The sequence below is a fragment of the Carettochelys insculpta genome, chromosome 3 (assembly GCF_033958435.1).
Source record: "Carettochelys insculpta isolate YL-2023 chromosome 3, ASM3395843v1, whole genome shotgun sequence".
NCBI classification, from domain to species: Eukaryota; Metazoa; Chordata; order Testudines; family Carettochelyidae; genus Carettochelys; species Carettochelys insculpta.
Window position 1 is genome coordinate 26,934,779 of NC_134139.1, and position 22,776 is coordinate 26,957,554.

Below are 22,776 nucleotides of genomic sequence, written 5' to 3' on the forward strand. Positions count from 1 at the left end.
ACTCACCTTGGCTTTCTCTTCTGACATCATGTAGAGTTCCTGTTCGCTCATCCACGCCTCAGCCTCCGCTGCATCGAAGTAATACTGCTGGGCTTTGTGAGACTCCTCCAGGCGCTTGTGGCGTTTCTCCGTCTCCTCAATTAGGAGATTCCACAACTGTTGCAAGTCTGCAAGTCTCTGCTGAAGTGCTTCAGCATTAAGGCTGCTCTCCGTAATGACGTTTTGACTCCTCTCAAAAATGTCATCGATACGAGGCTGATGGCCTTGAATTTCTTTCTGAAGTGTCTGCACAGGAAAGCAACACTCACTAGAAACACCATCTGAACAAATGCTTGCAGAATGAGGATGGTCTGCAGAACTGTCATGTAAGGTAGAAGGGTACCATGCACAGTAATACCCATCCTAACCGTTTGTGTGGATAAACTATGGCTGCCTTGTGTGCAAGCACATTACAGAGAAGGGCTCCCTGAGAGGTCTCAGCCTCCAGCACATGTGCACTGGAGCATCCCTAACCCAGCCCTAAGCTTTTACATCAAAGACACTCATTCTGCACAGAGCCACCTCAAACATTTTTCCTAGCAGATACTTAAACAAACAGCAACAAACAGTTCTAGTAGCAGCTACTTACCTGATTTTTCTTTATCAGTAGCTGCACAGTCTGGAGGTTATGTCCATGATCAACAGATGTTGCTATAGGCATCCTCTCTCCAACCCACAGCTGAAAGAAATTACAGAAAACCTCCATGAAATATAGCAATTCACAGTATTGATAGGAGAAGAGTCTAATGCTCTGAGAGATGCTTTGGGAAATGTAATAGTCTAGTGTGCTAGTGAGATATGAATTCAGACGAGCCTCCCTGATGGGACTGAGCATTTTCAGCAGTTGGGGAGTGCAATCTGTACTCACAATTTCATCCTCCACATCCCGGTTGAACTGGTGGACCTCTTTGGAGGCCAGCAGGTTCGTCTTCCTTTCAGTCAAAGGTTCCAGTAGCTCCAAGAATTTCTTCTGTACAATAAGGCGTTTGCCATCTACTTCATCAGTACTCTTGCCCTCCTGACTCAAAGCCTGGGCCTGGCTTTGCAACTCCTCTATCTCCTTCTTACGAACATCCATTTGGTTCTCAAGCATCTAAGTGGGAGGAAAGTGCCAAAAGAGGTTGACAAATACTGGGCACTCATGCATATGCAAAACTGTAGGATTAAAAAAAAGTCATTGACTTCATAAATCCTGGGCAAGAAGAACGGCTGAATCACAGCAACTAAGAATTAAATATATTAATAATAACTGCGAGTTGTTTTGCAGCAAACAGTATAGGAAGTAGACTGGCACTATTTCCTAGCAGGCAATACCAGTGCATTTCTCCTGTTCTGACCTAAGGAAAGAGGCACATGGAAGCAGGATTAATACCACATTCATTGCTGAATTGCTGGACTCAGCATCACCGAAGTCAAGGGAGTTGCATCGGCTTCCAGATGTGGTACATCTGCTCCTCAGTTCTTACTCTTTTACTAGTTGCTCACAACTTAACCCTATTCCAAAACTGCTCAGTGCAACAGCAGATGCAGCACCACTTCACCCCTTCCTATGATTTCTGGGAATCAAGGAGCCACTCACTGGTGGATGGGGGAGGGCAGTCAGTCAATCGCTGGAGGATCCTCCAGGAAAAGAAATTCTGAAGGGGAAGAACTGGGGAGAAAGAGTTGCACTGAGAGATGTGGGGATGGGATATCTAATGGCTGCTGCGTTCCCTTAACAAAGAGGCAAATAGAAAGAAGAGCAAATTAAGTCTGAATTTAAACTGAAAGGGCCTTTATCTGTTCCTTTGTATGGTTAAAACTGCCTTCCATGCAGTCTATTCTAGACTCACAGCTCAATCACTTTACCTGTTGTTTTTTCAGCAGGATGTTGACACTGGTGAGATCTTTTCCATAGTCATCAGACTGTATCTGACTCTCCAAGCTGTTCAGCCATTTATCCAGATCAGCACAACTCTGGGTGAAAAGCTCAGCCTTATTTGCATCAAAGAGTCGCTGAGCCTTGGTTTGGGTGGTCGATTCGAGCTCCTCCCACATTTGATGCAGACCAGTTAGCTTTTCTTTCACTACCATTTCAGTCTCTGGTTTCTCTGCAATGAGCTGCATCCCTTCCTGGAAAGGGCATAGGAAACAGACGTGATGGGCAAAAGCACTAAAGGCGAGTGCATTAAATTAGTCTCTGACAGAAGTCAGGATTCCTTAGACTTTGGTGCCTTCAGCTACACGTTGCCATCAAAATTACACCTCAATTATTCTTCTCAGAACATAGGCTCCAAGGTTCCCTCCACATCCATAAGGAGCAAGGTTCCTCTACCCAGCGACAACGACAGCGTCTGTGTGATCCAGGGCAAGGTGGGAGTGGAGCCCAGCTCTGCGTCTTGGAAGGGGCGTGGCCAGAAGTGGAAGGGGCACGGCCAAGGGCAGTTAGCTCTTGGTGCTTCCTGGACCACGGTGCTGGGTCCTCCCCCACAGCCATATGCAGCTAGAGCAGCGCTGCTGCAGTGTTTCAAAGGGGCCTGGAGCTCCAGCCACCACCATTGCCTAAGTATCAGCAGTGCTGATACAACTGGACCTTTGAAATCGCAGGCCTGGGGGCAACTCTCCCCTCCACCCCCAATCGATGGGGCTGCTTGTTGCCTTAAGTCTGGAAGGCTCTGGAAGGGTGGAAACTCTCCTTCATTCAGACCATGGGGAAGTCCCTTTTCATTTGAAATCTAGTAATTTTGGTGGGGGTGGAACGTGCTCACCTCTAAAACATATGGGACAAAGTGGAGCAACTTGTTGGAAAACAAACCTGCCATAACTGATGCAGGATTTTCATGATACTGTGGGATATTTCACATGGGGGAGCAGGGAAACCAGGGCTAACAATAGCAAAAGTAGTACAGTGCAGTATGGCTGTGCTATCAAAAATGCAGTGATGAAAGACAGAGGTTGCCAGGCAGCTTTGCAGGGGCAAGGAGATACTAATTACTCTCTGCCTCCACTGGCTCCCTCCTAAATCACCGTCTTTAAGATGCTGAACACCTCGCTTCTTTTGCCTGATAGCTCTCCTTCCAATGGGACGGACATGTAGGGAAGCAGTCGCCCTATATTTAAGGAGAACACCAAGAGAGGACTTGGACTTTAAAAATACTACAGCTGAAAAGACCTTCTCCAGTTTGAGACACATCTCTTCTATTTAGAAGTATGTTGTTATACCCCTAGAATTGGTAATCTCACTCAATACAGAGCAAGCTTTGTAATGGTGGGCTCCATAGACCACAATGCACACGTAATACAAGGAAATAAAAAAAACACACACCTTAAAAAGAAAAAAAAAAGTTCTACAACTGCATTTCAACACACAACTTTGGTGCAGGTATCTTATCCTTTGCTGCAATCTGACTTTTCAGGAACAGAGGATGGGAATGCACTAGCACGACTGAAAAGGTACCGCTGTTGATGAGGGACATGTTTCAGTTACATCAGTGAAAACTATTACTGTTTGCAAAACACAGAAAAGCCACTAATGGGATACAGAGTGCCAAATTAGGAAGGAAACGAGCAATTATACTAACTTACAGTGAACAGAAACCCATTGTCAGAGCTAAAGATGAGAATTTTAGTGTTCCAGTGTTCCTTCTTCAAACAAGAAGTAGAAAATACAATGCAGCACATTAAAGCCATTAAAAATTGCTTCATCTAGCTCGATGAAGATGTTAATTGTTCACAAAAGAGAGACTGCACTTTAACATCTGACAATGTTTGTTTTCTGATTAGTATTGTGATTTTATGCTAAAAACAGCAACATTCAGAATGGCACCATAAAAAGTTATCTAATTATTTTGTTTCCATGATCTGCAAAGTAATTGAACAATTTATAAAAATCAAAATATAATTTTTGTACTTTCCAACTCAGGGATCTGAAAGTCAAAACATGTGCTCTCCTCTTTACATCATCATAAATAAGGAGAATATAGCAAATTGGACTGAACTGGCAAGCTGGTTGGTACATGCACTACAAAAACCTGGATATCATAAATGGAAAGAAAACATCAAAGAGATTAGATTGGTGAGAAATAGAACAGAATGGTTTAGATTACAGAGAGGATAACACAGATAGGTACATATAGATAAAAGTGGAGAGGTTTCCTTTTCATAACTGTATTTGGTGAGCAACAACAAAAAGGTTTTTCAGTCTAAACTGAACAGATGACCAAAAGACAACAGGGGTCTCATCTACTGAGTCATTTGTACAGTCATTTCTCTGAACACAACCACGATTTAAAGCAAGAGGAAGTTTATTAAAAAAAATTTTACCTTTTCAATTTTCTCCAGCCATTCTTTGTTCGATGCAAGTTCTGCCATAAATGCCTGGTGTTTTAGCCATTTACTGTGCAGATTCCTTGCTTCATCATAAGACATATCCTGGGCCGTAAGCATCTTTTCATTGATCCAGAGGGACAGCTGAAAAAATGTGGAAAAGAATATTACTGAGAGACTTTTAAAACTGTCTATAGTTAAGGAACCAGAGATGAGTAGAAAGTTTGAGGGTATTCAAAGGTAGGATTTAAGTTAGCTCATTTTAAAGATTGAGGCAAAAAGTTCCAAACAGATCTAGGAGCTGTCAGAAGCCAAGAGTCTGGCCGGGGAGATCTCTATTAAACATAGACAACATTTCTAATATATAAAATAACCAACACATACCATACAGCATATGCCTAATCCAAAGTCTAATGAAGTAACTGGAGAGATGCTCATTGATTCCAATAAGCTTCGGCACTGGCCCTATGTATTTAAATACTTGCAACAGATCATAACACCTCTGTCTCTTTTACACAGTACTTGATTGACACATGGGAAAAGCTGTAGCAGAAATACAATTACACTGATCGAGTCCACATTTGGCTATGCTGATTACGAACACCCAAATATTATACAACTCTTGTACAGCCTGGCTTCAATTTGACCCTTAGGTTATTGGCCGGCTTGTCTTCAAACAAACAGTCTCAGTAATAAGGAGAACTATTCAATGGTTATAAAGTGAGCTCACCAAACTCCTCAAGAGGGGATGTTTCAGGATGGGGTGAACATTCACCTTTGTACATATCTTAATCTAAAAGTTTGGCACGTCTAATATGATCTTTATTAGCACCATATAGATGGCACACAGACAGAGAGAAGTACATTTTCAGGGCATGCCTTCCTCTCTTCCTTGCATGTATAGAGACAGCTCCACCCACCAAAACACAGACGTTGGAAGAGAGGAGGAATTTGGGCCTCTTCAAAATGTCCACTGTGGAAGGGCCTCAAAATCTGCCCTCTCAGTACTGTTCTATGAAATGTGTTGTTGGCACTGCTACAGAGGCCATCCCTTGTTGCAATGATAAAGGACGCACCCCTGTCTACACTGAAGTCAACAACAAGGCTCACACCAAATTCAATGAGAGAGGAGTCACATGCAAATGTTCCAGTTATTGCTAACAGTGACAGTATGCTTCCTCTACTCCTCTGTGGTCAACAGTCTCACATGCTACCAACACAGTCCTAAAGAGTCTCTCAGGAATGTCCTACTTCAATATTTGATCTGTATGATGATATTCCAGGTGGACTCCTCACCTGTGTGGCATTCCACTTACGTCAATATGTCTTTATACAAGTGCAGAGATCTAGATTAGTAAATGTGAACTGAATCAGAAATTGTATCCCTAGACGTGTATCAAAGAATCCTCTTACAAAGAAGTTCTTGTAGGAATATCACATTATGTCTGTTACTCTCATTATATGAAATCTCTTTCTCTCTCTCTCTCACACGCACATGAACACACTGTACTAAATTAGATCTGTTTCTTTGCTTAATTTTCACTAAACAAGCCGGCAGTCATGTAGCACTTTAAAGAGACTAACCAAATTATTTATTAGGTGACGACCTTTTGTGGGGCAAACCCAGTGCCTGAGATCTGGAGATATCACAACCTTCTCCAGATCTGAGGAAGCGGGTCTGCCCCACAAAAACTCATTGCCTAATACATTTTTGGTTAGTCTTTGAACTGCTACATGACTTCTGCTTTGTTTGTTAGAATACAGACTAAACATAGCTCTCTCTCTCTGTTAATTTTCACTAGTTCTTCAATACGCCAGGACTATTTCTCGCTTTTTAAAATGCCATTTCCAAATATTCAGTAAACCAATTCCCGTAATTTAAACAAAAACCAAAAATTCCGTTCCCCTTCACATAAAATCAGTTCATTCTTTTTTGATAAGATTTCCCTGAAATAGATTTACAATGAGCATTTTTATGCCAAAACTGAAGAACACATATATTTTTAAAAATATCCTTTTTGGCAATAGGACAGGTAGTGATTTTTGCTACTAACATTATTAAAATAATTTAAAAAAAACAGTCTACTCTATTGAAGCTCACATCTGAGTGGTCTCAATCATACCTTTTTTAATTGTGAAGCAATAAGACACAATATTTGCATAAACTCACGCAAAGATGCACGTTTTACATTTTTAGAGTCACCACCCAAAAGCAAAACACAAACAAAACCTAAGCTTTCCTGCTAACCAGGCCACTTCTGCAATATGTACCATCCTACAGATACAACACTTTGTTGGCTAGGGTAAAGGAACAGACAAGTAAAATCTTCTAGAATATGACTACTCAGAGGTCTTGGGAACAAACTTCATTTACAGTTCATGAACGTTTTAAAAGGTTATCAAGGAGCATGGTTAATCAGTGTAAAAATAGAACAGATATAAGCAGAGCCAGAAAAATCCTCATCTGATCTTTTTAGTGAATTTAACTAACAATATTCATCTCAATATGGATACTACATGTCTCAAGATTACAGTTCTAATAGACATACTTGTAGGGAGCATATGAACTCTGGAGGTTTAATAGTCAGAGTCCATATTAAGTAGTACATTATAGCACTAAATTAGGGATTTTACATGTAACTTTTCAGACAAGAAAGAGGTGTTACACCCTTGTCATTACAATGCTTGCCACACATTTTTCTCTATGGCAACATTAACCTCATCTAGGATCCTGAAGTGCTTCACAAAGGCAGCTATTAGCCATGCTTTACGGGAGGCATAAACAGAGGCACATCAAAATCAAGTGTCATACACAGCCAGTGTCAGTCAGGCACAAACCCTGATTTCTGACTTCTAGTTTTCTGCCTACTTCTTCTAACCTCACACAGGTGCTCCAAACAAGAATTTGTAGGCATCATCATGAAAATCTACCTTTGAAACCAGTAGAGACATGTACAGTAAATGCTTCATTTAACCGACCCTGATACAATGGACTTCGGAAATGGATGCTCTCTGCCAGCCCCCTGCCTTTGCTTAAATAAATGCGGGAGAGTCACCAGAGCTGCCCCCGGGACTGGAGAGGCGGCTGGGGCCACAGGAGCCAGGTGGGGAGAGGCACCTGCGGTGGGGCACAGGAGCTCTCCTCCCTCAGCCCGTGTGTGTGGAGCATGCTGGCACTCAGCTGCTGCTGCCTGTAATGGTGCTGAGCAGCAGCCATGGCGCAGGAGGCTGCTGCCTGCTGGCAGGCTGGGGGTAGCCACAGTCCATCTTCGTGCGGGCAGCTTAGAGCTGGGGGCTGGAGGAACTGCAGCATTGAGAGCTGCAGGACATGGAAGGAGCCAGGCCTGTATTCAGCTCCTCTCCTGGTAAATGGGAGAGGGAGCTGGAGGTGTGAGGGGAAGAATGTGGCAGCAGGGGCAATGGAAAAGGGGGCAGAGGACAGGAGTGACAGATGGGCTGGGAAGGTCAGTGTAGCAGCATCATACAGTATACCCATTCGGATATAAAGAGACTTTCAGCATTAACAGACACCCCTGTCCTATTAGTCCATTAAATCGAGGGTTTAGAGTATAGGTTGCTGAAAGCCAGCATCCTCTGTACTGATACAGACACAACGATGCTTCAGGGGCAGTTCATTTCCAAAAATAATGCCATGGAAGAAAAAAAAAAGACGTATGTATTCTAGTAAAGCAAAATCTTCATCCTGCTGAAATCAACGGGAGTTTTGCCATTGGCTTCAATGAAACCAGAATTTGGTCCTTACTGCCAACAAGAGTTGGATACTAGACAAACAGCTCATGTATGTCTAGTTACAGGTTATGAGACACTGAGAGCAACTATGTCTCATAACACAGTTTTTACTATTGACTCTTGGGAGGCAAAAGGAGCCCTGGGAAATTAAATTGTTTTGCAGACTCTTCTCCAACACTGTAAATATGCAGACCGTCGAAGCTTATCTGGAAGCGCAAGGTTCATGAGTGTCTAAAATGTATGAAAAAACCTGCTCACATGGAATGAACAGATTGACCATATCTGACATGTCCAATCCAGCAAAAACCTTCTTAACTCTGACTACTCAAGAGAAATCAGACCAGAAAGTGGAAATTCCACTTTACAAAACTCTTCAGGGATAGGCCACTTACGAACAAAGATATAAAGGAAACGCAATAGCAAAAGTCAACTTTCAAGGCACAAAATTCGGGATCTCTATCATCTGCTAGGACTTCCCTGGTGTCATATCTTAATTATATTCATTCAGAAGATTTGATACATCCATGCTTGTGACAGAGAGAGCGCGAGAGAATGATGCCCAGTGATTAATGCAGAGCAGCATATGGGCTGGAGAAAAGATGTGCCTTTAGTTCTTATAACTGAGCTGTCCCTATGAGGATTACCTTGTTTTCTCTTCTTGTGTTCCACTGATTCACAGAAACAAAGAACTGTGCGCCATGGTGCAGACTCAGAACAGAGCCACAGCTAGAGCAGGTGGTTCATCATGAACCTGATAGCACCATGGAAAGAACTATTCAAAAAACTTTCTTCAGTCACTGTTGCCCCTGATGGAATACGATCCATCTGCAACTGGGAGTATGCACAGAAGATAAGGGATGAATTGGGGATATTGCAAGACAGAAGTAGAAGACTGGGGATCTGATCAGGTCTCCTTACCCACTCTTATCCTCATGTTGGGAACCACATGGAGCAGTATCACTTCACAGAAGGCTCAGTGAGACAGGCTGTGTCTACACGGGCACAAATCTTCAAAATAGCCATATTTTGAAGATTACTAATGAGGCGCTGAATTGAATATTCAGCACCTTATTAGCATTAGGATGCTTCCGGCCGCGGTGCTTTGAAAGCGCCGCTTTCAAATGCGCACGGCTTGGCGCGGCTACACGGGGGGTCTTTTTGAAAGGATCCATACCTTTCAAAATACCCTTATTCCGATCAGTGAGCTGGATAAGGGGATTTCAAAAAGGACCCGTGTAGATGCGCCGAGCACTTTCGAAAGCAGTGCTTTTGAAGTGCCGCGGCCGGAAGCGTCCTAATGCTAATGCAGTGCTGAATATTCAATTCAGCACTTTATTACTAATCTTCAAAATGGCCATAAGCATGGCTATTTCAAAGATCTGTGCCTGTGTAGACACATCCATAATGTATTTCAGAAGACAAACCTGGAATGTTAGCAAGCGTGGGATGAGTGGAGTAAAAGCTGATCTATGTTCACCTCTCTGTCCCTGACAAACTCCACTTGCTGATACTGGGGTACAACTACTTTTTCTCAGGGGCAAAGGGAGAGAGCAAGAAATATGACTTTGGGGCCCCCTTGCTTCTCACCTCTTGAGCATTACTGCTTAGCTAATGTTAATTATTTTACCCAATTTTCTCAGTATATTGAAGAGCAACTAAATAAGCTTGCATAGTTTTAACTGCACCTAGTATTTTAGCCTCCCAAATGACAATCCAGAGTACTCTGACTTCCAGCATACTTGAGTGATATCCCAGATACAGTAGTCAGACTTGGTCTGATGTGCAGTTAAGTAAGTATCAATGGTATTAATATAAGCCTGAAGCTAAAGTTATTGCTCATCTTTACTAATTACAGTTTCTGTCTGTTATCTTACATCTCATTTGAGACACAGGAGACCTTGTACCATGGCTGTGATTGTGTTTTTTAATGACATACCCATGCACACAGAACTAATGCTAAAAATGACACTGGTAAGATAGGTCAGCTATTTCTCATTTCAGTGGAGGTCCATAATTTATCACTCCCTATACATGTTAGATTATGATATTTACCCACCTCCACTCACACTGTCTCTCTCACACACACACACACACACACACACACACACCATTCATTACACATTGCCAGTTGCATTCTGGAAATGCGTGACACTTTAACAATCTTATTTATTTAGTTCTCTACATGCTTTGACTTTTGGAATTGTCACATCAATGGGGAGTCTTACTGTGCATTGTGATGGGGTATATTTCACTTGTGTAAAACCAGACATACAACTCAGCTGAAATGTACCTTATGTGCTGAGTACTTGTTTTTGTATTCTGACCAATAACGCCTTACAAAGGGCCTGACCCCAGTGCTACTAACCCTCAAATTCCCAGTGACTCCTAGAACCAGGATCCCCTACTGAAGCAACAGCTTCAATATATTCCTGTTTGAGAGAGAGAAAGAGAGAGAGAGAGTGTGTGTGTTTATGGCTTTAGTACAGTGATCCAGATGCAATGGATACATGGAAAACTATTCTAAAATAAGGAGACTGTGTGACTAGCACAGAACTGAAAGTCAGGAAGCTGGTTTCTTGTCCAACAGTGCCACTGTTGTGAACTGGAACCTTGGGCAAATCCCTTTACCTCCCTGCACCATAGTTTCTCCAGTACTGAAAATTGGGATAACTATTCTCACCTGCTTCTGTTAACTGTTATAGCAATTCATTATTTTTTGTATTCAAAATCTGCATCATTAGTGCCACTGTAGTGCCCAGAGACCCCAACTGAAAGCAGAATCCAATTGTGCTAGTTGCTGTATGGACACAGAGTGAGAGACAGGCCTTGTTCCAAACAGCCCCAATGCTGTAGATAGGGAAAGGTCAGGGGAGGGGGAAATTAGGCTAAATGGAGGGAGGCAAGCCAGCCTGTGGAAGTCAGGGAGCATTGGGAAGTTAATGGATTATGAATAAAGGCACAGAGAAATGAAATGATTTTTCCCATAGCCATGCAAGCTGTCTTTGGCAGAGACAGGAACCAAACCAGTTCTGGTGGATGTCTACCCCAAATGCCTTACCCACAAAACTCTCTCTCTCCTTTTCATAAGGATGAAATACTGGTACAATATTCTAAAGCTCCTCAGTGATTTAGAGGTACAAATCCACTCACAGTCAGTCAAGCAGACGAACACCAAAGTCATTTAGGTGTTTTCAGAAATCCCACTCGATAACATCCCAGTGTGCCTTGTATTTTAAACATGTCATCCTACACTCAGGGACGAAAGTAACTTAAGTTTCTAAAAGGTATTCTGGGGGGGTGAGGCAGAGCTGCTCAGGGCAAGAAAGGGTGGGTGTGGCTAACAGCAGAGTGGCTTGGGTGGAGAGGGGTTCAGGAATAAGGAAAGGGGGTTGGGAGCTCACAGCAGGGTGTGTTGTGGGGGAAGTTCAGGAATAATGGCAGGGGGCTGAGAGCATTGGGGTGCTGAGGGCATGGGAAGTAGGAATGAGGGCTGAAGATAGTAGCATGGCTACCAGGTGCTGCTGCCGAACTTCCAGGGAGCGAAATAAAATACAAAGCTTGAAGTTCCCTCTCTCCCCCTTCCCTGGGCAGCCAGGAGTGAGAGCTAGGAGTACAGGCTGTGCACTTTGCCCTCACTCCCTGATAGGGGAAAAGCCCTAGAATTCTGAGGACTCAAAGCCTGCAGCTCTGCCACCTCTCAGCCACAAGCGTGGAGGGGTGGCGGTAGTAGTGGTGGTGGAAGAGCCCAGCTGCTGGGGCACTCTGTGACTGGGTGTGGCGTGGGGGAAGCAAACTCCTAGCCAGCCCCTTTCACCTGCCTGGCTGCCTGCTTCTTAGCAAGACAGCCTGCAGGACAGCTCTGGGAGCAGCTTTAGCCCAGCTCTGGATCGGGCCCCCGCAGTCTTGGGCCCACATGCACAGCATGTTCTGCATGCCCTCTAGTTGCAAACCTGCGCTGATGAGAGGAATACAGGGTGAGCAATAGCTCTGGCTTCTCTCCACCCCGTCAGGATGGCTTGTGCTGCGCAGCACAGATGGAGTGCTCGCTGCATGCCGGAGAGCACAGAGCTTGCAGCTGTGCCTGGCTCCTTGCCTGTACCTCTCCACTACTCACGTTCTAATATGCTCAACTCTAATATAAAATCCAAACTTGTATTGGTGAGTGTAGGTTTAAAACGTAGAGAGCACATGAACGTCCGAGAAACAGACCAATTTTTGTTACTACTGGTACTCTATGGGAGGGAAGAACAAACTGTCAATGCCAGCTAATACCTCTGCTAATTTGTAAAGTTTTTATTAATAGGGTAGTGCTATTTGGGCCAAGTTCCTGTCTGTCCAAGCAAATGCCACTCCACGGGAGACGTGCATGAATGCACTTGCAAGGCTCTCAGTGAACCTCGTTTGTTCAGGTTATGAATGATATTTTGTATGTCTCTCCCATGGAATTACCAATTCTTTCCGAACTGCTGTGCAACACAATCTTACTGGCTTGCGTTCAGTTCAGTAAACCCTCGATTTAACGGACTAATGGGGGAAAGGGTGTCTGTTAAACCCGAAAGTCCGTTAAATCAGAGGGTTTACAGAGGCCTACCCTGGCCAGGTTTCTCCAGCCCCAGTCTCCCCCGCTCCCCTGAAAAAAAAAAAGCCTACTACTCTGCTGCTGCTGGAGGAGCTGGAGCCCAGTGCTGCTTATGTTGGAGCTGCCCCTGTGCCCCATAGCTGCAGGGAGTCCCCTGTGCGGCATGGCTGGAATTTCCAGAGCCCGCCACACAGCTACAGGAGCCACCACATGCTGCTCCCACCAGGGGTGGGGGTGTACATGAGTGTCCTCTGCCTATGTATGCACCCCATCCCTGGTGTGTGGTGGCTCGGGCAGCAGTGACTTTGGTGGCTGATAAGTCCTTTTTTTTTTGGGGGGGGGGTTGGCGTGTGGGGGCAAGATTTAGGATTTTATGGGCCTTGATTAAGTGGGGATCGGGAACAAACGGGGTCTGGTGGTCATCCGTTGTTCTTGAAGTCTGTAAAATTGAAGGTTTACTGCATTAGAGCTTTGGTTTATAAACTTAATCTTTAAATTTACAAACACAGCTATTTCTGAATCACCTCATTGAGGGTTTCAAGTCTGCACAGCTATTTGTCATGTGTGTTGTCGGTGATGCATGAAATAAATCAGATAATCACCAGACTAATGCCACATGTAACAAGAAAGATTACTTCCAACTTTAGATATTATTTGCAGTGCAAAAGGTACGTGTCCCACAATGGGCGACCTGGGCAGAAATATTTTAAGAAATGTTATAATGCTTTCCCATAAAATACCACAAACCTTCTGATAAAATACTACATTAAAACAATCCACTTTATTCCTACTCATCTCATGTAAGTTACCCTATGTTCCCTCTATGGTTACTCTTTTCTAGAAACCATGTGGATAAGCCATATAGCAGGAACATAACGGACAAGTGAAACAATTCTTAGTACAGAAACCTGAATCTTCCTTCCAGACTCCATGACTAAACTTAACCAGGTCTTCAAGTTTAGCAACCCTTTCCCCTGCTGCCTTTAATTAGTATGATGGAGAGGAAATCCAGACCATGACGGAGCCCCCAAATAATAAGAGCAGAAAGCATTCACTTCGCTCTCAGGTGTTTGGATTGTTTATACATACCAATTAGGGCCTGATCTTTTGAGAGCCCTCAGCTCCCAATGAATGCAAGCTGAAACACTCATAATGCTGCAGGTTGAGTTCCTTAAAGATTACAACAAAGTGACAACCTACCTCCTGGCAGTCCTGGAGAAACTTTTGAAGATCTCTGTTGTCTTTCAACCTCATCAGAAGCTCACTCGCTGCCTCCCGATTCTTCCTATGTCTATTTAAAAAAAAAACAACAACCAACCAATACTTATGTAGGCGCTTTTAAAGAAAAACAATGCTTTCATCATTTTTGCAGTCACTATGGAATATCTGTTATGAATGTGTGTGTGCTAACAGCCTCACTTTATTGCTTTTCAGATCGAAAACATCATTAAGACTTGTTGCTGAATGTGCTTATTTAAGTTTCCTATTCCTTTGTGACCTGCTTTGGATTAGCTTTGAGAAATAATGACAAGTTCTGAAAATCAGTCGGATTTTATGAGTGTCACCAAGTACAGAATTTGGCACTCTAATTTTAAGACTATCTGAAAGTTAAGACTCTGAAAAAAGTCTAAAAAGGCCTGTGTCAAAAAAAAAATAAAAAATCACAATTAATACAAAGCATACACATGCTCTAAGGATTTTTAATGTATTTTTCACTTTGACTCAGCATCATTAGACCATCTCATACTGAGCCATGCTGCAGTGATTTATATAGCCCTGAAAATGTTGTGTGTAAGAATCAATTGGTGGGTAGCCACACCTATACATTCTTTAAAGTGTAAGCGTTATGTCCAGAAACTAGAAGGTTTACAAGCAAGCTTGGTTTAGAAGAAAGGAAGGTTTAATCAGGAAATTCCTTTTCTTCTTCGTAACTGCATTTCCCCACTGCAGGATTGGGTTGACTTCCTCTGAATTAGGATGGAAGTCTGAACTACTTTGGTAGATGATCTGTTCATCAATAAGGTTCTCAGACGTGGGGGTGCGGGGGGAGAAAAACACCACTATTCTCAGCCACTCACAACTGCTTGTTGGCAAATGGTCACATAAGCTTTTCAACTAATTCCCAGGGTATTTCAGACAAGATTTTTTCTCACAGAACTTCTGCTGGGTTTTCAGAGACCTCTCCCCCTCCCTCCCTTTTGAGAAAGAAATGGGTTAATGGGAATGATACCTATTTAATCTGACAGGCAGAATTTGAGGGAAGAACTTGTACTTTGTTATGTATTGTAAAGGATTGGTTCATGTTTTACTGTCTAAGCTCTTAGGATAATAGGACAGGAATCAATTTTTAAGAAGTCAAAACAAAAAGTAAGAAATCAGGAAATAAATTTACTGGGTCATCATATTAAATAAAGGTAATGTGTTTTCAACAGTGAAATAAATTTGAAAATTAAGAGATTTTACAAAGTACTAACTTAAACAGAGTTAAACGTGAAGATTTAAAGCAAGGTAATCTGGGGTTAAATAAAACAAGAGCATGAGAAAGCCACAAACACCACAGACTTTTAGGGGAAAGTATATATGAATATCAAATAGATGACGATGCAATTATTTTCTCATCATAACAAGCTCAGGAGCTCGGCTATTAATTTAATTCCCAAAGGTCACTTGACAGTCTGAGATTATCTGGAGTGAGAAGGAAGGATTAGGGTCTTCTGAATCTTCACTTAAAGAAAAAGGACGATCAGGACGATCCAGTTTTATTCTCAGATTAAAACAGTGAATGAAGGACTAATTCAGAGAAAGAACCTTTAGTTCTTACAAGTAGTGGCTGTCCAATGGATAGGAGACATAGAATGGTTTACAAGATCTTGGTTACTTAAAAAACCTCAAGCATAGTCTTACTGCATAGGGGTCTAATTTCTGCAATGACATCAAAGGCCAGAAAGTGAAAGGTGAGTATGAGTTGACTGCAGAAGCCCTGCATGATCAAGGCTAGTGCTTAGAGCAGGAGTTATGCCTAGTCAGGAGTCTGAACCAAGGTCCTGAGCCAGTGTCAGATGCCAGAGCCAAAGTTAGGAACTGCAGCTGAGGTTAAGAACAGGGTTACGAGGAGCTAGGCAAGACTAGAACAAAGTAGGAGAAGGGCTAAGAACAAGCAGAAGCTATTACAGCCATGCACAAATGTTTCAGGCAACTGCTGACCTTTTGTTGAGTTTAAGATTCAGTCTTCTGACTCTTCTAAACAGGTAGTGAAGCTAATCACAGAGCCTACTACAGGCTAGGTGCCTCTAATAGATTCCATAATCACAGTTACCCTGATAATGAGTACCCTCTGTTCCAGAGATTCCCAACCTATGGGTTGTGACATTAGATTTGTTAAGGGTCGGCAGCTGAGCAGCTCAAAGCTCCATGTGGCTGTTAGAGAAGCCATTTGCAGTTTCTTAATGCTGCTGCCTTGAGCAACTATCTATCAACAGAGATAGCTGCTGGAGAGGGCAGCTCTCTATCACTAGGGATGGCAATTACCTTATGCCTAGGTGCTGAAACCTTAACACTTGAGTTAATTGGTTTTAACAACTGTTACCTGCTGGGAACAGGAGGGCTGGGGGAGCCTGTGGGAGTGTCTAAGGCTGGGTCCGTTTCTAGATGCAGGAAGGGGTCTAAGTCTGGGGCAGTTTGGGGCTGCCAGGGGGTGTCTAACACTAGGCGCTGTTTGGGGCTGCTGGGGGGGGTCTAAGCTTAGAGACTGTTTGGGGTTTCTGGGGGAGAGGGTCTAAGCCTGGGACAATTTGGGGCTGCTTGGGGAGGGGGGGAGTCTAAGGCTGGGGATGGTTTGGGGCTGCTTGGGGGGATTCTAAGGCTGGGTGCAGTTTAAGCCTGTGGCAATTTGGGGCTTGGGGGTGGGGACTGTCTAGGGCTGGGGGCAGTTTGGAGCTGCTGGGGGTGGGGTGGTGGCAGCTTGGGGCTGTTTTGTGTCAGCCCCTGGAACATTTAAAAATTGCTGTGTGGCCCCCAGTGGAAAAAAAAGTTGCCCCCCCACCTTACACTTTACAAAGACTGTTTCTGTCTTTCATATTCATAGTGATCCCAGGCAAGCCACTTAATAGTCTCTGGCAGTAATTTTCACCCCCGCCCCCAGCTTCTTTCTTCCCCCCTTCTCTTCTATGTAGATTTCTCAGTTTTTCTTTTTGCGTTTGTGACTCCCCACCAGCCCCTCCAGCCTCAGAGTGTGAGGTTTAAGCAGGGGATAGAGGGGTGTGGTTTGAGAATGAGCCTTTCCCCCACCACAACACAGATTAAGTAGAATATTAAAATAATAAACAGTGTTACTATTTTCTTGATGTATTTTCCCTCTTTTATGGGATGACTATTAATATATAAACATGGGGGAGCACAATTTTATATGCTTGCCTCAGGCACACAATTAGCTAGTTATTGCACTGCTCACGCACGCACGCACACAGTTGAATTGCCTCCGGTCATCAAGTCTTCCTGAATTGTCAAAATGGGTCCCCATCTGGAAAAGGTTGGGAACTGCTGCTCTATTCTTACAGAGTTAGGGTGCTCTGATCCTTCAGTGATGCACTCAGCACTTTTCTATGTGGGACCCTTTAAAACAGGAGGTATCATGACTTACTTTATTAGGTAAGATTCTGCAGATACATGACAGGCTGATTCTCTACTAACTCAATGTACTCTAGTTTACAGCTGGGTGGCAGGGGATGCAGGGGAAGCGAGACTAGATCTAGAGTCAGTTTCTCTCATTTGTACCAGTGTGAGTCAAGTGAAGGCAATAGTGTTGCAAAGGGGAAACTGGGAACAGAATTGGGTCTGAATAACTGAGGGGTGAAGACCTGAACACATTTTGACATATTTAGTGTAGGAGCTGGGAGTTGTACAAAGCACAACCCTCCCATACATGCATAGCAGAGTTGGAACTATCCTATAATTATTTATGAGTAGTGTATATTGGCTTGATTACAGAGATGTCTATTGCACAAATGCAGTCGGTTAACTCAATAGAAGTTAAAGCAGACAGGATAGAGAAAGACACCTGAAGGCAAGAATGGTTGATATAGTGTATTGTAACCCCAGGCCCTAAGAGTGATAAGATAGGAAAATGCATGAGACTTCAGAGGCTGTACTCAGAGAGAGAGAGGACAGAGTACTAGTACTGTAACCAGAACACACGATTTTCTAGTAATGTTAACGATACCTGTAAGAACAAGAACAACCAACATCCACTGCTTCCACAAGGCTCAAGCCAATTCATGTTTGTTACTCAAAGTAGTAAAAGCTCTTATTAACATGCTAAAATCATTTCTGAAGGCGATTCGCTATTTACACATTTGCAAGTATTTCCTGTTCGGACTTCAATTCTTCAAAACACTTGTGGATATGCCAATAGACTGGTTCACAAAAATATATTACTTTTATCACAATAGAGCACAAAGGTCCCTTCAAAAATGAGGCCCTGCTGCATTAGATAGCGTACACTCATATCATGACCTCAAGAGCTTAGTCTCTATGGGAGAATTCTGAAGTATGTGAAATAGGAATGGTGGAGATTTTAAATCTCACATCTGAATGAAGTTACCCAGGAGAGTGCTAAAAGACTCCTACAGTTTGACTGATATTTGCTCTATAAAGGAGGCACCTAAGAACTCTAATGAGTCAGAAAAATGAACAAACAGTCATGGTAGCTCAACTGCCAATCTGTGGGTTTCAGAGAATCTGAACAGGAATAGAAACTGAAACACCATTAAAGCACGACTGCTGAATACATGTGGAAGTAACTGCCTGTAAGAGATACATGAGTTTGGATCCAACATTCCAGTTTGTACCAGCAAAGATTATGCTGTTCAACTCTTCCACTGAGACTCAAGAAACTCTCTTCCCTGAATTGACAACAATAATCTTGGAAGAAGTTACACAGCCACTTTGTCTATAGTATTTTCACAAGTGTAACACCTGGCAAAGCCAGTTCCATGTGACTTGGGGCAGTCATGCTGGTGTCTTAAAACTACAACATATTTCAAGAAACGAACGGCCATAACCAGAGTAGATGAGGCCCTAGGCTCCTCCCAATAGAATATAGCCAATGTCAAAAGTTATTTTACTACAAAGAATTCAGCTTCTTATGCTTGCCAAACACTGAGGAATATCATGGATTTGGACTTGTTTAGGTTTGGTTGGGGCTTCAGGGAGAAGCTGATCAGAAGATACCATGTTCCTGGATCCACCGTTACTGACAAAGCTGTAGGAAAAAGGTTGGCTGATTACAAGATCATTTCTATGCCTTAGCAAGTGGGAGGAAAAAGCCAGGGGGAGCGGAATAAAAATCAGAGAACATAGGAAAGGAAAGGTCAGGGTTACCTGCTTTGCTTACTTGGGATGAGGGGCAGGAAGAGCAAGTTACTCGTCTTGCGCAGTAACAATGGTTCTTTGAGATGTGTCCCCCTGTGGGTGCTCCACTCTGGGTGTTGGTGCATCCTTGCACTGGAGCTTGGAGATTCTTCTATAGCTGTGGTTGCCTGCACCGTGCATGCACAGTACTGCCTCCTCGTGCTCTCTGGCATGCTCATGCCATTGACTCCTCCATTCTGCCCCAGCAAATAGAGCAGGATGCTCCAAAGCAGGGAAAGGAGGGAGGGAAGTGGTGCACCCACGGGGACAAACATTCGAAGAACCATTGTTACTGCACAAGGTGAGTAACTTCCTCTTCTTTAAGTAGTGTCCCCATGGGTGCTCCACACTGGGTGATTATAAAGCAGTAGTCACACTTTGGAGCCAGGTTTGGAGCCCTGTAATGATTACAGTCAACAGCATGCTTGACCCACTTGAATGGAGGAAGCAAACCAAAATGAAAGAGTGTAGTGCTGTGCAAACATATTCCTGGAAGACCAAATTGCTGCCTTGCATATGTCTGTAAGGGGTACGTTCTTGAGAAAGGCGGTGGTGGAAAACACTGCCCATTCTACCAGGGCTATGACAGCACCTGGAAGCTCTTTCCAGTGAAGCACACAGCAGGTGTGAATACAGGTGGAGATCCATTTGGACAGTCATTGAGATGAAACGGGAAGGCACTTGGCATAAGTCTCCTAGGCTTTTCCTTTTCTTTGTGGAGAGATCCAAGACTTTGTGTGATCAGTGCAGAAGGCCAATGCCCAACCAATGTCCAGAGTGTGCTATGCCACATGCTCACGATCAAAGTGCAGCATTGGGAAGAATGCAGATAAGTGGATAGGTTCACTGATATGAAATGGAGAGAGAACTTGAGGGAGGAACTTAGGATGATGGTGAAAGAGTGACTCTCTGCTTGCTAAATACCACATAAGGAGGTTCAGCCATCAGAGTCGCAAGTTCCCCAACCCTCCTGGTTGGTGTGATGGTGACTACAAAAATGAGACCATCAACAGATGGAGCCAGGAACCTGTTGCCAGTGGTTTGAAGGGTGGCTTTGTGAGGCAGTTGAGTACATGGTTATTGTCCCACAGAGGGACCAGATGGTGTACTGACAGAAAGGTGTTTTGCAGACACGTCAAAAGCATTTAGCAATAGGATGGGCAAGGAAGGAGATCCCATCCTCTGCTCGGTGGAATGCTGCCAATGCTGTGGCATGCACCCAGACAATACTGAGGGCTACGCCTGACACATGCAGGTACAGCAGGCAGTCAAGGAGGAGAGGAAGGGGCGCAGTGTGAGGGGACATAGGATGATCAGCACCCAAACCACTGAGAGAACTGCCTCCACTCAGAGGTAGGACTTGTGGGTTAACAAAAAACCTTTTCACTCCCTGCAAGAAGGTGATTTTGGCATTCTGGAACCACGAAACAGCCACGTGTGGAGATGCAGCCGGAATGGATCCGAGTGAAGGGTGCAACTGAAGTCCTGAGACAGAAGGTTTCAGTAAGGAGGAAAAGGATAAGGAATTGCCACTGACAGCCATTAAATATCAAGTTTGTCTTGGCCATGCCGGGCCTATGAAGATGAGATGAGCCTGATCCAGTCCGACCTTGATCAGAAGCTTGGGAATTAAGGGAAGGAGAGGAAACGTGTAAAGAAGGGGTGCATCTCATTTGACATAGAAGACGGCCCTGAGTGAGTGCCTCCCCAGACCTCCTCTGGAGCAGTACTCATGGCACTTTGTTGACCCGGGTAGCAAACAGGTCTACGCATGACTGGGTCCAAAGCTAGAACATATGGTTGAGGGCCACTGTGTCGATTTCCCACTCATGGTGATCACTGAATGAGTGACAGCGTGTCAGCGGTTATGTTCAGTACCCTGGGGAAATGTGGCCACTGGAGTAAGATGGTGCTGAAGGCACCAAGCCCGCAGTTTTAGGCTTCTGCACAAAGGGATGCAGACCAAACCACACCCCAATGGTTGATATGCATGCATGCGGTGTTGTCTGTGAGGATGACGACCATTCTGCATGAAGTGCCATCGGAAATGCTGGCAAGTGTGGTGGACAGCTCTGAGTTCCAGTAGATTTATGTGGAGCGCTTGGTCCTTCACTGAGCATTTGCCCTAGACCGTAAGGGAGGCATCTGTAGTAAGGGTGATAGATGGGGATGGATAGTGGAACGGCACCTGGTGAGACCGTTGTCAAGATGTCCACCACTGAGGGGAAGGGAAAATGTGTGGCAGGACAGACACTGATTTAGACAGCGGGTCCCTGGCCAGCGTGTAGCATGTGGCCAGCTAGGACCCTGCAGCTTAAGGCACATGTGAAACGTGGTGGTGGGAGACAGTTGCACCACCAGGATGACATCACACAGGGCCTGGAATCTTTGAACTGGGAGAGTGGCCCTGGCAGTGGTAGTGTTTATGTGGGCCCTGACGAACTCTTGAAACTGCGTGGCTTGAAGTGGGGATTTCTTGCAGTTTATGTGGAAGCCAAGGATGAGCAGGAGATCTGTGGTGACTCTTACCATGTGAAGGCCCTTTGAAAATGAGAGCCCTTTTATGAGGCACTTGTCCAGATACGAGAAGATAATCACCCTGTGACAATGTAGGTGGGTAGCCATGACTGCCAGTCTTGGAAAACACCCTGGGCATGGTAAAAGAGACCAAACAGGAGGACCTGCTAGTGGCAGTGACAAGACCCTACTGTAAAATGAAGGAAACGCCTGTGTGTTGTGTGGATTGCAATGTGGAAACAGGCATCCTGTAGGTCAATAGCTGAGAGCCAGTTTTCCTCCAACCAGTGCTGGGATAATGGTCGTGAGAGTCACCATCCTGATTTGTTGACAGAGGGTGTATTTGTTGCCCCTCCAGAGGTCGAGGATGGGCCTCCAACCCTCATTCTTTTTCTGGGTTAGGAAGTATGTGGAGCAGAACCTCCTGCCTTGAAACTCTGCTGGGACTGTCTCAACTGTACCCATATGAAGGAGGTGCTGTAACTCTTGCCTGAGCAATAACAGAAAGATAACCGTGTTAGTCCAGTAGCACTTTAAAGACGAACAAAGTAATTTTATTCCAGGACCCACTTGCTCAAGGTAATGGTGGCCCACCAATGAAAAAAAAGGGGCAGAGGTGGTGGTGGAATGGAGCCTGACCAGACAGACACCTGGAGCAGGAAGATCTCTCAGGCGTCTGACCAAACTCTCAAAACTGCTGCTTAGGCTGTTGAGAGTGGGACACCATGGACTGTTGGTGAGGCTGTCAATGGGATTTTCGCTGCCAAGACCTGTGCTATTGGCAGGGCTCATAGTGTTGTGGTTGTTGCTGAAACAGCTCCTGTGGTCTTTGGTAGGGAGAGCACCAAGCCCACTCAAATGGGGGAGAGGGGGGTGGCAGGGAGGTGTACATCCCCAGTGTATGCTGTGTGGTACGAGAATCCTTCACTGAGCGTATAACCTCATCAGTCTTCACTGCAAAACAGGTGTTTGTTGAAGGGAAGATCCTCCACCTTCTGCTAATGGTCTCTTGGGACCCAAGGGCTGGGAGCTACGAAGTGTGCCTCATGACCACAGCAGAGGCTGTGACTCTAGCCACTGTGTCTGTCACATCCATTGTGGACTGGAGTGCCACACGGGTGTGCCCTTCATGTATAACATTCATGAGGGCCAGGTGTTGCTGCTCAAGTAAGGAGGGA

General features: G+C 44.3%; 1 protein-coding gene across 4 annotated transcripts in view; it reads right to left on the bottom strand.

Moving 5' to 3' along the window:
* SPTBN1 (spectrin beta, non-erythrocytic 1) overlaps positions 1-22,776 on the bottom strand; it is a 222,633-nt gene that overhangs the window by 26,742 nt on the left and 173,115 nt on the right. For all 4 annotated transcript variants that reach the window (XM_074989512.1, XM_074989511.1, XM_074989513.1 and 1 more), the window contains 6 exons: positions 13,874-13,964; positions 4,342-4,488; positions 1,888-2,151; positions 908-1,132; positions 629-718; positions 7-285 (listed from right to left, as the gene is read on the bottom strand). In XM_074989512.1, the coding sequence (XP_074845613.1) occupies positions 7-285; positions 629-718; positions 908-1,132; positions 1,888-2,151; positions 4,342-4,488; positions 13,874-13,964 (1,096 nt within the window). The remainder of the gene's footprint in view (positions 1-6; positions 286-628; positions 719-907; positions 1,133-1,887; positions 2,152-4,341; positions 4,489-13,873; positions 13,965-22,776) is intronic.